The sequence below is a fragment of the Morus notabilis genome, unplaced genomic scaffold (genome assembly GCF_000414095.1).
Source record: "Morus notabilis unplaced genomic scaffold, ASM41409v2 Scaffold602, whole genome shotgun sequence".
Lineage (NCBI taxonomy): Eukaryota > Viridiplantae > Streptophyta > Magnoliopsida > Rosales > Moraceae > Morus > Morus notabilis.
The window spans coordinates 235,170-248,273 of record NW_010358894.1 but is presented as its reverse complement, the minus strand read 5'-3'; the positions used below and the strand labels follow the sequence as shown (position 1 = coordinate 248,273).

The window sequence follows — 13,104 nt, the reverse complement described above, 5'->3', positions numbered from 1 at the left end:
ATTAAAATATCATTTATTTTATAAATTTAAATTTAAATTATAATTACTCTTATAAAAAATTATATTTAATTTTTTTATTATAATTAAAAATTTTTATATAAAATTATATCTTAATTTAAATTAATAAATTGAACGAGAAACTAAAAAATTGTCCCAACGGAACAAAATATTTTATTCTAAAGTTACCCGAATAAATAATAATGCACTTCACATTGCCCACACAACACCTGTCTACATATATAATAGAATATAATATATGCAATAAATGAAGCATTGGCATAAACTAGAATTTAAAATTTGATACCTAAAAAGGAGTTTCTCTCTCCTCTCCCTCTCATCTCTGTTTTCTTTTTCATCCTTGTGCCCCCGTTCCCCAAAATAACGAAAATCTGACTGCCCTCCACAGTAGTGTTTCTCTCTCCTTCACACACACCACACACCCGTCACACGGCACGGCACTGTCACACAACATTACAAAGGTTTGCACTTAGTACCCAAGTTAAACTCCTCATCGTTTTCACTCTCACATTATAAAAAACACAGAACAACAAACATTTTTCTCTCTGTTTTTTTTCTTTTTTTTTCCTCTTCTCTCTAATTTGTTCATGTTATATAGTACTTCTCATCGTCATTATCGATTTTTTTTTTTGGTTTTGAATTGGCAGTCGTAGCTCGTCGAGTGCCCTTTTGGGTTTCTCCGTAGTAAATCACAGGCGCGGTTTTTCGAGGTCAGTTCTTCTTTTTTGTAATTTTCTCTCAAAGTTTTCCATCTGTTTTTTCTTTTTTGTGATTTTCGTCGTCTTCTGTTCTTTGATAACGAAGAGAGAGAAGTAGAAGAAGAAGAAGCGGAGGATTTCGTTTTCTCTCTTTACACACACACACACACATATATTCTTCTTCTTCGAGTTCCGTGTTGAGAAATATCTTTTTGTTCTCATGTGCAATGTGTCTGCAGGTCCTCTCTCCAAATACACGTTTATTGCCTCTGCGAAACCCAGATGGTGAAATGCCCTTGCGCGTAAAACGATTTGATCTCTCTCTTCATCTTCATCGCTTAATTCGCCATTACCGTTTTCACTGCCACCGACTTACTTTCTTCAATCCGTTTCTTCTTCTTCATCATCCGCAAGAGAACGCCGATATTCGCTAATGGGTATCGCCCTTCTGCGAACGATCCAAGAGTTGCCCAATTTGGAGCTCGCCTCAATCTGCGTCAACCTCACTCTCCTCCTCGTCTTCCTCTTCGTCGTCTCCGCCCGCCGGATATTCGTCTGCGCCGGCCGAATTCGCCCCCTCAAGGACGATTCCTCCGCCGCCGCCTCCGCCGCCCGCCCGATTCAGCGGAACGACGGAGAAATTCGAGAGGTTAGAATCGGCGCCGACTTCAAACTCTCCCTCGTATGCTGTTTCTATGTGCTGTTTGTGCAAGTTGTGGTGTTAGGCTTTGATGGGGTTGGTTTGGTGAGAGACTCTGTGGAATGGCACAGTGTGGATTGGTCTGTGATTTGTTTGCCTGCAGCCCAGGCCTTGGCTTGGTTTGTTTTGAGCCTCTCTGCTCTGCATTGCAAATTCAAGGTGTGTGAGAAGTTCCCATTGGTTTTGAGGGTGTGGTGGTTCTTGTCATTTGTGGTTTGTGTATGCACTTTGTATGTTGACGGTAGAGGTTTTTTAATAGAAGGATCAAGAATTCAGCTTTCCCATGCCATTGCAAATTTAGCATCAACCCCAGCTCTAGCTTTTCTTTGTTTCATTGCTTTTAGGGGTAGTTCTGGAATAGAGGTTTGTAGAGACTCCGACCTTCAGGAGCCATTGCTTCTTGAAGAAGAAGCTGGGTGTCTTAAGGTCACTCCCTATGGTGATGCCGGGCTGTTTAGCTTGGCTACTCTCTCCTGGCTAAACCCTCTTCTTTCGATCGGGGCAAAGAGGCCTCTAGAGCTGAAGGACATTCCCCTTCTCGCTCCGAAAGACCGAGCCAAGACTAACTACAAGGTCCTGAATTCGAATTGGGAGAAACTGAAGGCGGAGAATCCGTCCAAACAGCCGTCTTTGGCGTGGGCGATTCTCAAGTCGTTTTGGAAGGAGGCTGCTTGTAATGCCGTCTTTGCTGGCTTGAACACTCTTGTTTCCTATGTTGGACCGTACATGATCAGCTATTTTGTTGATTACTTGGTAGGAAAGGAGACTTTCCCTCATGAAGGGTACGTCCTTGCTGGGACTTTCTTTGCAGCAAAGCTGGTGGAGACGATAACAACCCGGCAATGGTATCTCGGAGTGGACATTTTGGGTATGCATGTGAGATCAGCGCTGACCGCGATGGTGTATAGGAAGGGGCTCAGGCTGTCGAGCACGGCTAAGCAAAATCATACTAGTGGAGAGATTGTGAACTACATGGCGGTAGATGTGCAGAGGGTGGGAGACTACTCTTGGTATCTCCATGACATGTGGATGCTTCCGATGCAAATCATTTTAGCGCTCGCGATTTTGTACAAGAATGTGGGTATCGCTTCTGTTGCAACTTTGATTGCGACCATAATCTCCATTGTTGTCACTATTCCTCTGGCGAAAGTCCAAGAGGATTATCAAGATAAGTTGATGGCTGCCAAGGACGAAAGGATGAGAAAAACATCCGAGTGTCTGAGGAACATGAGGATTCTCAAGTTGCAAGCTTGGGAGGAGAGGTACCGAGTGATGTTAGAGGAGATGCGTGGCGTGGAGTTCAAGTGGCTGCGCAGAGCCCTCTACTCGCAAGCTTTTATCACGTTCATCTTCTGGAGCTCCCCCATATTTGTTTCAGCTGTCACTTTTGGTACTTCCATATTGTTGGGTGGCCAGCTCACTGCAGGTGGTGTTCTCTCTGCTCTGGCCACTTTCAGGATACTTCAAGAACCACTTAGAAACTTCCCTGATTTGGTGTCAATGATGGCCCAGACAAAAGTTTCTCTTGATCGCATTTCTGGGTTCCTGCAGGAGGAAGAATTACAGGAAAATGCAACCATTTCCCTTCCGCAGGGTGTCACGAACACTGCGGTGGAAATTAAAGATGGTGTATTTAGTTGGGATCGTACCTCTCCAAGACCAACATTATCAGGAATACAAATGAAAGTAGAGAAAGGAATGCGTGTGGCTGTTTGTGGAATGGTTGGCTCTGGAAAATCAAGCTTTCTCTCTTGTATCCTCGGGGAGATCCCAAAGATCTCTGGTGAAGTAAGTTATCATTTTTCTACCTATCTGATCTTATGAAATCCTTATGTTATTACTTACTCGTTTCTATCCTTTTAGGTAAAAGTATGCGGCAGTGCTGCCTATGTATCCCAGTCTGCATGGATACAGTCTGGAAATATAGAAGAAAATATCCTTTTCGGGAGCCCAATGGAGAAACCCAAGTACAAGAATGTTATCCATGCTTGTCAATTGAAAAAAGATTTGGAACTTTTCTCACATGGAGATCATACCATAATAGGAGATAGAGGTATAAATTTGAGTGGCGGCCAAAAGCAACGGGTGCAGCTTGCAAGAGCACTCTATCAAGATGCTGACATTTATTTACTTGACGATCCCTTTAGTGCGGTTGATGCGCACACAGGCTCAGATTTGTTTAAGGTCAGACTTGGTGTCTGTATAATTGATACTAGAGTTTACTTGAGTCCACAATGGCTAAAATACTCAGTGTGCAAATGCAGGAATACATAATGACAGCTTTAGCAGATAAAACTGTAGTTTTTGTTACTCATCAAGTAGAATTTCTGCCTGCTGCTGATCTGATTCTGGTACGTGAAGTGTCTTTCTACATTTAGAAGTGTTTCTAATTTCTATATGATTTGCATTTACAATAAGACGTCTTCTTTTTCGTTTTATGAAAATATCATGTCTGGTGTCTTAGGAATCATTTTTTTGGTGGCCTGATGTTGAAGTCAAAAGTGTTCAATATTCATTTCTAGTTCTCTTTTTTATCTCCTAGGTACTTAAAGATGGGCACATCATACAGGCAGGCAAATATGACGATCTTTTACAGGCAGGAACTGATTTTAACACATTGGTCTCTGCTCATCACGAGGCAATTGAAGCCATGGATATCCCCAATCATTCATCAGAGGATTCAGATGAAAACTTGTTTCCAGACGCTTCGGTTTCAAATGGTGGGAATTGTCATCCAGATGGAAATAACATTGACAATTTAGCAAAGGAAGTGCAAGAGGGTGTATCAGCTGCTGAGCAGAAAGCAATTAAAGAGAAGAAGAAAGCAAAACGCTCAAGGAAAAAACAGCTTGTTCAGGAAGAAGAGAGAGTAAGAGGAAGAGTTAGCATGAAGGTATACTTATCGTATATGGCTGCGGCCTATAAAGGATTATTGATTCCATTTATAATTATCGCCCAAGCACTATTTCAGTTCCTTCAAATAGCCAGCAATTGGTGGATGGCTTGGGCAAATCCCCAAACAGAAGGGGACAAACCTAAAGTGAGTTCTATGGTCCTTATTGGTGTTTACATGGCCCTGGCTTTTGGGAGCTCTTGGTTTATATTCATTAGGGCTGTTCTGGTAGCTACATTTGGTCTAGCAGCTGCACAAAAGTTATTTTTGAAGATGCTTAGAAGTGTGATTCGAGCACCAATGTCTTTCTTTGACTCCACTCCTGCTGGACGAATCTTGAATCGTGTATGTTCTTTTATCTATTGTCACTAGGAAACATGATCTTTTCCTTTTGCTATCTTTCCACGCCATTCCCTTCATCATGTGTAATTTCCTGAATTATTTTTGACCTTACAGGTATCAATTGATCAAAGTGTGGTGGATCTTGATATTCCTTTTAGACTTGGTGGGTTTGCTTCGACGACAATACAACTAATTGGCATTGTTGGTGTTATGACAGCAGTTACTTGGCAAGTTCTGCTTCTTGTAATTCCTATGGCTGTTGCTTGCCTGTGGATGCAGGTAATTATATTATACCATAATTGGCGATAAGAACTCTTTTGTTTTGGAGAAAGATGAGAAAAAAGGGAAAAGACGTTGCTCAATATTGCTTCTGTTTAAGTACTTTTATCTATTCTCACTTTCAAGGATTATTTTCGCATCTCTTGCAACACTTTTGTATGTTGGCATGTAGTTAAAAGTAACTTTAGTGCTCGGTTTTTAGCGGAAAGGTGTTGAAGGAATTTTCACTGATTGTTGATTATTTCTTAATGTAGAAATACTATATGGCTTCCTCAAGGGAGCTGGTTCGCATCGTTAGCATCCAGAAATCTCCAGTTATTCATCTTTTTGGCGAGTCAATTGCTGGAGCAGCCACAATAAGAGGCTTTGGACAAGAAAAAAGATTCATGAAGAGGAACCTTTATCTGCTTGATTGTTTTGCTCGCCCATTCTTCTGCAGCCTTGCAGCAATAGAATGGCTCTGCCTTCGCATGGAATTGCTCTCCACCTTTGTATTTGCTTTCTGCATGATTTTGCTCGTGAGCTTTCCACATGGAACTATTGATCCAAGTAAGCCATAACTCCGCCATTTCTAATATCTTGTCTAGACAGTGCTAGGGAATTTGTTTGGTCATGGAGTTTCGAAAATTGTCAAACAGTAAAATGAACTACCTTTAAATGAAATTGATCCAGCTGCATTTTGAAGGTTACAAAGATCATTTAAACTAAATTGTAAGATGTAAATGTCAATGGACCATCTATGGCATGCATCTCTATCGCACTAGCTTCTTTACATTTTAAACTGAATGAAATGTCCATGCTAAATTTTTACTACATTTCAGTGAACCACTTATGTATGCGTGATTGTATGAATTTGTGCCATCTTGAAAAAATTTTAACGTCTGAAGGGAACATATTTAAGTTTCTCCTGTCATAGGGCTTGAGTAGAGGATTGGTTTGATAATACTATAATACTATGCAATTTTAACAACTGTTTCTTCTTATGTGCAGGCATGGCGGGCCTTGCGGTTACTTATGGCCTTAATTTAAATGCACGACTGTCACGGTGGATACTTAGCTTTTGCAAGCTTGAAAACAAAATTATATCAATAGAGAGAATTTACCAATACAGCCAAATTCCTGGAGAAGCTCCACTTGTCATTGAGGATTCTCGTCCTCCAACTTCATGGCCAGAGAATGGAACAATTGACCTGATTGATCTAAAGGTGTGCAGCTCTGTTTAACTTGTTATGCCCGTCTATATTTTTAATGTGTAGGTATGATTAATATGGTGTGGAAATTGCTGACAACCCCTCTCTTGTGCACTGAAGGTTCGTTACAAGGAGAATCTTCCTGTGGTACTTCATGGTGTATCCTGCAGTTTCCCTGGTAGAAAGAATATTGGAATTGTTGGACGTACTGGAAGTGGTAAATCTACATTGATACAGGCATTATTTCGGTTAATTGAACCAGCAGGTGGGAAGATCTTAATAGACAGTATTGATATTTCGTCAATCGGGCTTCATGACCTTCGTAGTCGTCTAAGCATCATACCCCAGGATCCTACCTTATTTGAAGGGACTATCCGAGGCAATCTGGATCCCCTTGAAGAGCATTCCGATTATGAAATATGGCAGGTTTGCAACTAATACCCCATTATTGTTATTTTCATTTTCCCTCTATTCGCAGTATGAGAAAAGTTCTTAGTATTTATTAAAGTCTGATATCTGTACTTGGATATTCAAGCCTTGTGATTTTTAATTTGGTACAGGCACTCGACAAGGCTCAGCTTGGCGACGTAATCCGTGAGAAAGAGCAAAAACTCGATACACCAGGTTGGCATTTTCATTTTAGTCTGTCTATTACTCTGGGGCTCTCCAAGAAAGTGTTTTGATTTGTGAGTGGTTAATTGTCTGTTGGTTGTGAATGTTAAATTTGCAGTGCTTGAAAATGGAGATAATTGGAGTGTTGGGCAGAGGCAACTTGTTTCCTTGGGCCGTGCACTGCTTAAACAGGCAAGGATATTGGTGCTTGATGAAGCAACAGCATCAGTTGACACGGCCACAGACAATTTGATCCAGAAAATTATTCGAACAGAGTTCAAGGATTGTACAGTGTGCACTATCGCACATCGTATTCCAACTGTCATCGACAGTGATCTCGTTCTGGTGCTCAGTGATGGTGAGTATCTTTTCTAGACTTGCTACCTCAAGCATGCAGTTCTATAGTAGAGCATTGTAAACATCCAATTATCAAATTGCCCATGGATTCACTTTGGTTTTCTTGCTACTATTTTTAGTTCATGTAGGTCTATCAAGTGCTAATGGAACTTGATCTTCAATACTTTTGCAGGTCGAGTTGCAGAGTTTGACACTCCTGCACGACTACTAGAGGATAAATCATCAATGTTCCTAAAATTGGTAACCGAGTATTCATCGAGGTCGAGTGGCATACCAGATTTTTAGATTACATGGCATGCCACAGCCAAAAATCGGAAGGCGGGGCTAGAGAAGAAAACCATCCTACATCAGCCGCGGCATCTGGTGCTGCTGCATCTCATAAATCAAAAGACTAACAGGAAGGACAGAGGTGCAGGCGCTGTTTTATGACCAAAACCCTTTTGAAGAATTATATAGTTTCTACATCCAAAGTGAGAGGGATGATTCATCCCGAGGAGAAACTTCGAAATTTGTTCAAGGTCTGCATACGTTATAACAGGGAAATAATAAGATGGTGGAGGCAAGAATAACACGAGAGAGAAGAAATGGGCTGCAGATTTTGTGGTTAGTGATGTCAATAATGTAGCGTTTAGGTTGAAGCAAGAGGTTCTTCCTTCTTATTCAGTTAGGGGAATTTGTAGAGCTGGATTAGTCAAAACTTAAAAAAACCTTTTGTTTTGAAGTTTTTAGTGGCAAGTAGTACAGTTTTAGGCTCTTTGCTAGACTTATAAATTTTACATTTTTGGTTCTTCTTAGGCCCTTTTTCTGTCTCTCGCTTCTTCTCATATCTTCTTAGCATGGAATAAGACTCCATCAAAAGCTTCCTTGTAAAGAGAGCTATCTCTAACTTTAATGAAATTCTGCAGTTTTCACTGGGAAAATTTCGTAGCAATGACTATCTTTGCCATTGTCAATTATTTGCAAAGAGGAAAAAACGCTGCTTAGTTCTATCTTTTGAACCACCAAATTATTATTATAGTGCCCATGAATACGAACATATCTACATGTATTATGCGTGCGCTTCTAGTATAAAACTAGGGAACATACTTTTCATTTGTGACATTTATATGAATACAGAATTTGCTCTTAAACCCAAAGCCATGATTTTTCTTTTTTTTTGGGAGGAGCTAATTTTAACTACATCAAAAATTTATTGTTAAGTTACAATAAATTGTCCAAAACGAGATTTCATGTCTTAAAAAATATTACATAATAATCACACTATCACGGTTATTGAAGATTTTTTCGATGTACATAAATAAAGTATTTTTAACCAATTGATCTTTAATTCGATTACGTTGTCAATTCTTCACAGTATTCATAGTAAAAAATACACTCTCTATATACATGATAACAAGAAGCACAGTTAATACTAAGGTTACACAAGCGTAGAGTTAATACTAAGTTTAAAAGTAGATAAACTTATAGATTAATGAATGTATTATTTATTCTTTGTTAGTTATAAAAGGCTTTTAAAGTTGAGATTAACAGTATTTTTTAAAAAAGTATTATTCTTAGAGGTATTTTTTTAGAAAGTAATATTTTTTTTAAAAAAGTTTTGGAGGTCTAAAGATTATATTTCAGTTTTTTAGAGGGGCTATATCTAATCTAATTCTCTAAAAATATACCTATCGATATATACGTGTTAAAAAAATAAATTTAAGGCATGTTTAGTTCGCTGATTCGAGTTGAAATGTGAGTTTATGTAAGAACTTTTTACTGTAGTAAAAAAGTTAAATGTGACCGTTTATGAGAATTTTTTATTATAATAAAACTCAAATCGATGAATTGAACGGGACTTAAAAAGTTGACGTTAGTTGCCTTCGTCGATGTTTAAACCGAAAGACGCAAAAACAAAAAAAAAGAGCGGATAGACTTATGCTCCAATTCTGAGCAATTTTTAAGGCCTACCGTAGCTTAATGTCGTCACATTTACGTAAAGAAGGGAATATTACTTTCACATTTCCAGTTATTATCACGTTCAAACTCTCAGAGATGAAATGCAATTTAAAAAAAGTTTTTAATATTCTTTTATCAGATAATTTAAAGTGGGGAAACATTCTCTCAATTTCAGTAGATTTGAATGACTTTCACATAAATTCAGATTTTAGTTTCATAAAAGATCTAAGCATGAAGGAGATTTATTTTTTAATATTATTCGACTTGCATCGTAAGCCTAATAGTTGAGGCCCATCAAAATTATTCAAAGGCCACTAAGTGTGATCCCCAAACTGGGCTACGATCCAAAGCCCAGTGCCCAACGAACCCCGTGTTCTCCACACTCGGCCCTTAATCTCATAGCTCTCTCTCTTTCTCTCTCTCTCTCCTCTCTTCCTCTCTCTCTAGCTCTCTCTCTCTCTCCCCTCCTCTGTGCAAGTGTACCAGAGCACGATGCAGGCCGTTGCGAGGCGTCTAGGCCATCAATCTCTGAGTCCCTCACCTTCAATCTCAGCGCTCAAGTCCATCCACCCTCTCTTTGATTCCTGTAAATTCTCATTTCCTCTTTGTTTCTAGGGTTTATGCTTGCAATTCTTACTGATTATTGTGGTAAATTTTGCTTAACCTTTTTGTGTTTGGGATTAATTTCTTCAGATTATGGAGCTGATCATCCAAGGTGCGGATCTACGCTCGCCACCAAGGGGCTCGGACACCTCGTTCGGAAGGGGACGGGTGGAAGATCATCTGTTAGGTAATTCTGAAGTTGATTATTTACAATCCCGTGTTTGGTTGCTCGGAATTGAGAGAATGTAGGACAAGGAAATGGTTTTTGCATTGTTTGGGATTGAGAGGCGATAAATATGAACTTAATGTGAGTAAATAAAGTTATTATCAATGCTTAAACGCTTTTTGCATGCTATTTCTTAAGAAAAAAACTACGAAGTCATGTACGGAACGCGAATTCCCGCAATTGCATCAGTTCTAGTCTTCTAGACAATTTGCTTAACCCTTACGCGTCATTACCTGATATTATTTTGCTACAAGTTATAAGTTTTTTGGAACAGAAACGTTTCCCATTATTGTTTTGGATTCATTGTCTGGAATGTAATTATTTTGTCCCCTTTACAGTGGCATAGTCGCTACCGTCTTTGGAGCTACTGGATTCCTTGGTCGTTATGTTGTACAACAACTTGGTAAACTGAGTCTTGGTCTTATTTCTTTTCTTTGATATTCTGTGGACCTTAAGCGTGCATTTGATTTGGAACACTTGTTAACTTGGTATACAGAAGTTTAAATATTTTTTCATATATATTTGTTCTAATTGTTTCTTTCTCTTCCAGCTAAGATGGGATCTCAAGTTTTAGTTCCTTTCCGGGGTTGTGAAGATTCCCATCGTCATCTCAAGCTGATGGGTGATTTGGGACAGGTTGAGTAATTATTGAGGATGTATCCTTTCATTGGACAGTTATTTGTATATGACTGGAATTTGTTTTCCATTATAATATCTACTAACATTCGCCTGCTTCAATCTGCTATGCCACTGATCTACTCATGATTTTTTCACTCAGATAGTGCCAATGAAATACAATCCAAGAGATGAGGCTTCAATTAAAGCCGTAATGGCAAAGGCTAACGTAGTTGTCAACCTTATTGGTATGCTTATTTCTCGTCTGATTTTGTGTTTATGAAATCTTTAGTTTTCTAGCGTGCACAAATAAAATCATGCTCAGCAATTATATCTTTTGGCAGGACGGGAATACGAAACAAGGAACTACAGCTTTGAGGTAGCAAACCATTTTATGGCTGAACAACTTGCAACGGTAGGTTCCTTGATTTATTTGAGAAACTTTCCCTCCGTTTATTTGAAGAAACTTTCTCCCTTCTCAAAACTGTCATGCTTACTAAGAAGGGAAAAAACTTCGAGTTTTGACATTTTATGTTCTTTTTATGACATACTTTGTCATCTGAATGCTCATATTGTCTATGTCCCTCCATGCTGAAGTCAATGTCTTGTGATTGTGCCTTGTTGTCTTTGTTTGTGTGTATTGATATGGTTTTTATTAGAGCCAAGTTGACCAGTTTGTTGCCACCTAAGAAGAAGGTAAAAATATCTCCTTATAGTTCTATGATCCATGTTACCAGTTTTTTTAAACATCTGCAGATTGCTAAAGAACATGGTGGTATCATCAGATATATCCAAGTTTCTTGTTTAGGGGCATCTGCATCATCCCCGTCCAGAATGCTAAAAGCTAAAGCTGCTGCAGAAGAAGCTGTATTGCGAGAATTGCCTGAGGTGGATTTATCTGTTTTATGTGGCCATAACTGATCATATATTTCCTGTCGATCTTATACCGTATGCATTTAGAATCCTAATTCAAATATACTCATAGACTTGTCCTCGACAAATGCAAAAATGATCGAGAACGTGGAGTCTTTGCTGACGGAATATTTGATTTCAACAGAGTTGCTTTCGTTCAAGAGCCAGTTTCTAATATTTTCCTTCTTTAACAGGCCACAATTATGAAACCAGCCATAATGATTGGTACAGAGGATCGTATTATGAATCGGTGGGCACAAATTGCTAAAAAGTATAGCTTTCTTCCACTCATTGGGGATGGATCTACCAAGTATGTACTTAATCTAACAACTAATAGCTGAAAGTCAGTACCGGCATTTCCAATTTTTGTGTGTTAGCCATGCTAATTACGACTTGATATGCTTGAACACCATTTTTCTTATATGGTTTTTTTTTTTTTTAAACCCATTACATAGAATCCAACCTGTTTATGTTGTTGACGTTGCTGCTGCAATTGTGGCTGCTCTGAAAGATGATGGCACCAGCATGGGAAAAATTTATGAACTTGGTGGGCCAGAGGTCTTTACAGTGCATGAATTGGTAATTTCTCGTCCTTTTCCTTTTGTATCTATTTTTCTTTTAGGGGGATTAGTTGACTCAGTCCTGAATGCAATACAGGCAGAGCTCATGTACGAGACGATCCGTGAGTGGCCTCGCTACCTAAAAGTTCCTTTTCCTATTGCAAAGGTACATATAGAACAAAGTTTTTCCATTAAAAGATTGGGACCACCATGGGTGTGTGATGAGTACATTCCACGTATGTGCTATGTTCTCCAGTCTCAGCAGTAGTCAAGGTAGGCTTATTACTCTTGTGGTTTGTGAATGATTTCAGGCCATTGCTACACCACGAGAAATATTGCTTAACAAGGTTCCTTTCCCATTACCCAAGCCTGACATTTTCAACTTAGATCAGATCCTTGCCCAAACTACAGATACAGTCGTGTCAGAAAATGGTAATGGCAATAAGTTACCGTGATGGTTTCATTATTTCTTCTCATGTTTTTTATTTTTATGTTTTCCCTCCATGCTTGATTTCTTTTTCCATTTTTTTAATACACATGGTGGGATGCAGCTTTGACTTTCAATGATCTTGAAATAATGCCGCATAAGCTGAAGGGATACCCTATTGAGTTTCTTGCCTGCTATCGCAAGGGTGGTCCGCAGTTTGGTTCTACAATCAGTGAAAGAGTCTCTCCGGATGCCTGGCCATGAGTTTAAAGCCCCAGACATTTATTTATTTTGTTGAAGAGTGCAACCCAATTAGGAACGTCTAATCAGGTTTGGGTGCAACAATTTTCTTTTATTCTCTCACGATGTTCAGGGGAAAAAAAAATGTGTGAAAGTTGTTGTGCATCAAAATTGTTAGCCATCGAGAAAACTTCCATTGCGGTTTTGGGTGTGGGGAGTTGCTAACAAGTTTGACCTTGGAATGACAGGTTTTCTTCGAGGTGCCTTTAAGAATAAAGACATGGAGAGTGTTTCTTCAGTTATTTCTGATCTGGATAATTTGAGAACACATTGCAAATTGTAATTCCGAAATATTTGGAATTTTTTGTTTTGGGTATTCATAAGCCCCAGAGTAATGGAGGGATCTCCTTTTATCCTGTTCTGAACTTTGAACTGAAATGCCATTTCCTATTCGAATCGTTGTTTACTGCTTCACAAGTATATATATATATATA

The 13,104-nt window shown here is 39.0% G+C and overlaps 2 protein-coding genes across 3 annotated transcripts; both read left to right on the top strand.

The window, feature by feature from the left end:
* Positions 1-306: 306 nt before the first annotated feature.
* Positions 307-7,877, top strand: LOC21398970 (ABC transporter C family member 5). The gene is made up of 13 exons (XM_010093521.2): positions 307-479; positions 666-728; positions 956-3,204; positions 3,280-3,600; positions 3,681-3,767; positions 3,959-4,654; positions 4,766-4,930; positions 5,185-5,479; positions 5,921-6,135; positions 6,241-6,546; positions 6,681-6,744; positions 6,851-7,090; positions 7,262-7,877. Exons 3-13 carry the CDS (start codon positions 1,150-1,152, stop codon positions 7,372-7,374), a joined length of 4,557 nt encoding a protein of 1,518 aa, XP_010091823.1. The 5' UTR covers positions 307-479; positions 666-728; positions 956-1,149; the 3' UTR covers positions 7,375-7,877.
* A 1,572-nt stretch (positions 7,878-9,449) lies between these two features.
* LOC21398969 (NADH dehydrogenase [ubiquinone] 1 alpha subcomplex subunit 9, mitochondrial) lies at positions 9,450-13,070 on the top strand. 2 transcript variants are annotated; one of them, XR_002901770.1, is made up of 13 exons: positions 9,450-9,613; positions 9,721-9,817; positions 10,195-10,259; positions 10,407-10,492; positions 10,635-10,719; positions 10,816-10,886; positions 11,228-11,359; positions 11,578-11,693; positions 11,839-11,962; positions 12,041-12,109; positions 12,255-12,375; positions 12,495-12,700; positions 12,859-13,070. XR_002901770.1 is itself a non-coding variant. In XM_010093520.2 (12 exons), the coding sequence occupies exons 1-12, from the start codon at positions 9,520-9,522 to the stop codon at positions 12,632-12,634; spliced, it is 1,200 nt and encodes a 399-aa protein (XP_010091822.1). In that variant the 5' UTR covers positions 9,450-9,519; the 3' UTR covers positions 12,635-13,070. The 2 variants fall into 2 exon arrangements, 1 of the variants encoding a protein (XP_010091822.1); XM_010093520.2 differs by having other exon boundaries at positions 12,495-13,070.
* Positions 13,071-13,104: the final 34 nt, after the last annotated feature.

Excerpts from the sequence above, each read along its gene's own strand:
- LOC21398970 (XM_010093521.2), top strand. The coding sequence starts at position 1,150 with ATGGGTATCGCCCTTCTGCGAACGATCCAAGAGTTGCCCAATTTGGAG. Across the intron at positions 3,601-3,680 it reads CAGGCTCAGATTTGTTTAAG|GAATACATAATGACAGCTTT; the intron begins GTCAGACTTGGT and ends GTGCAAATGCAG. Across the intron at positions 3,768-3,958 it reads CTGCTGCTGATCTGATTCTG|GTACTTAAAGATGGGCACAT; the intron begins GTACGTGAAGTG and ends TTTATCTCCTAG.
- LOC21398969 (XM_010093520.2), top strand. The coding sequence starts at position 9,520 with ATGCAGGCCGTTGCGAGGCGTCTAGGCCATCAATCTCTGAGTCCCTCA. Across the intron at positions 10,493-10,634 it reads TGATGGGTGATTTGGGACAG|ATAGTGCCAATGAAATACAA; the intron begins GTTGAGTAATTA and ends TTTTTCACTCAG. Across the intron at positions 11,360-11,577 it reads TATTGCGAGAATTGCCTGAG|GCCACAATTATGAAACCAGC; the intron begins GTGGATTTATCT and ends CTTCTTTAACAG.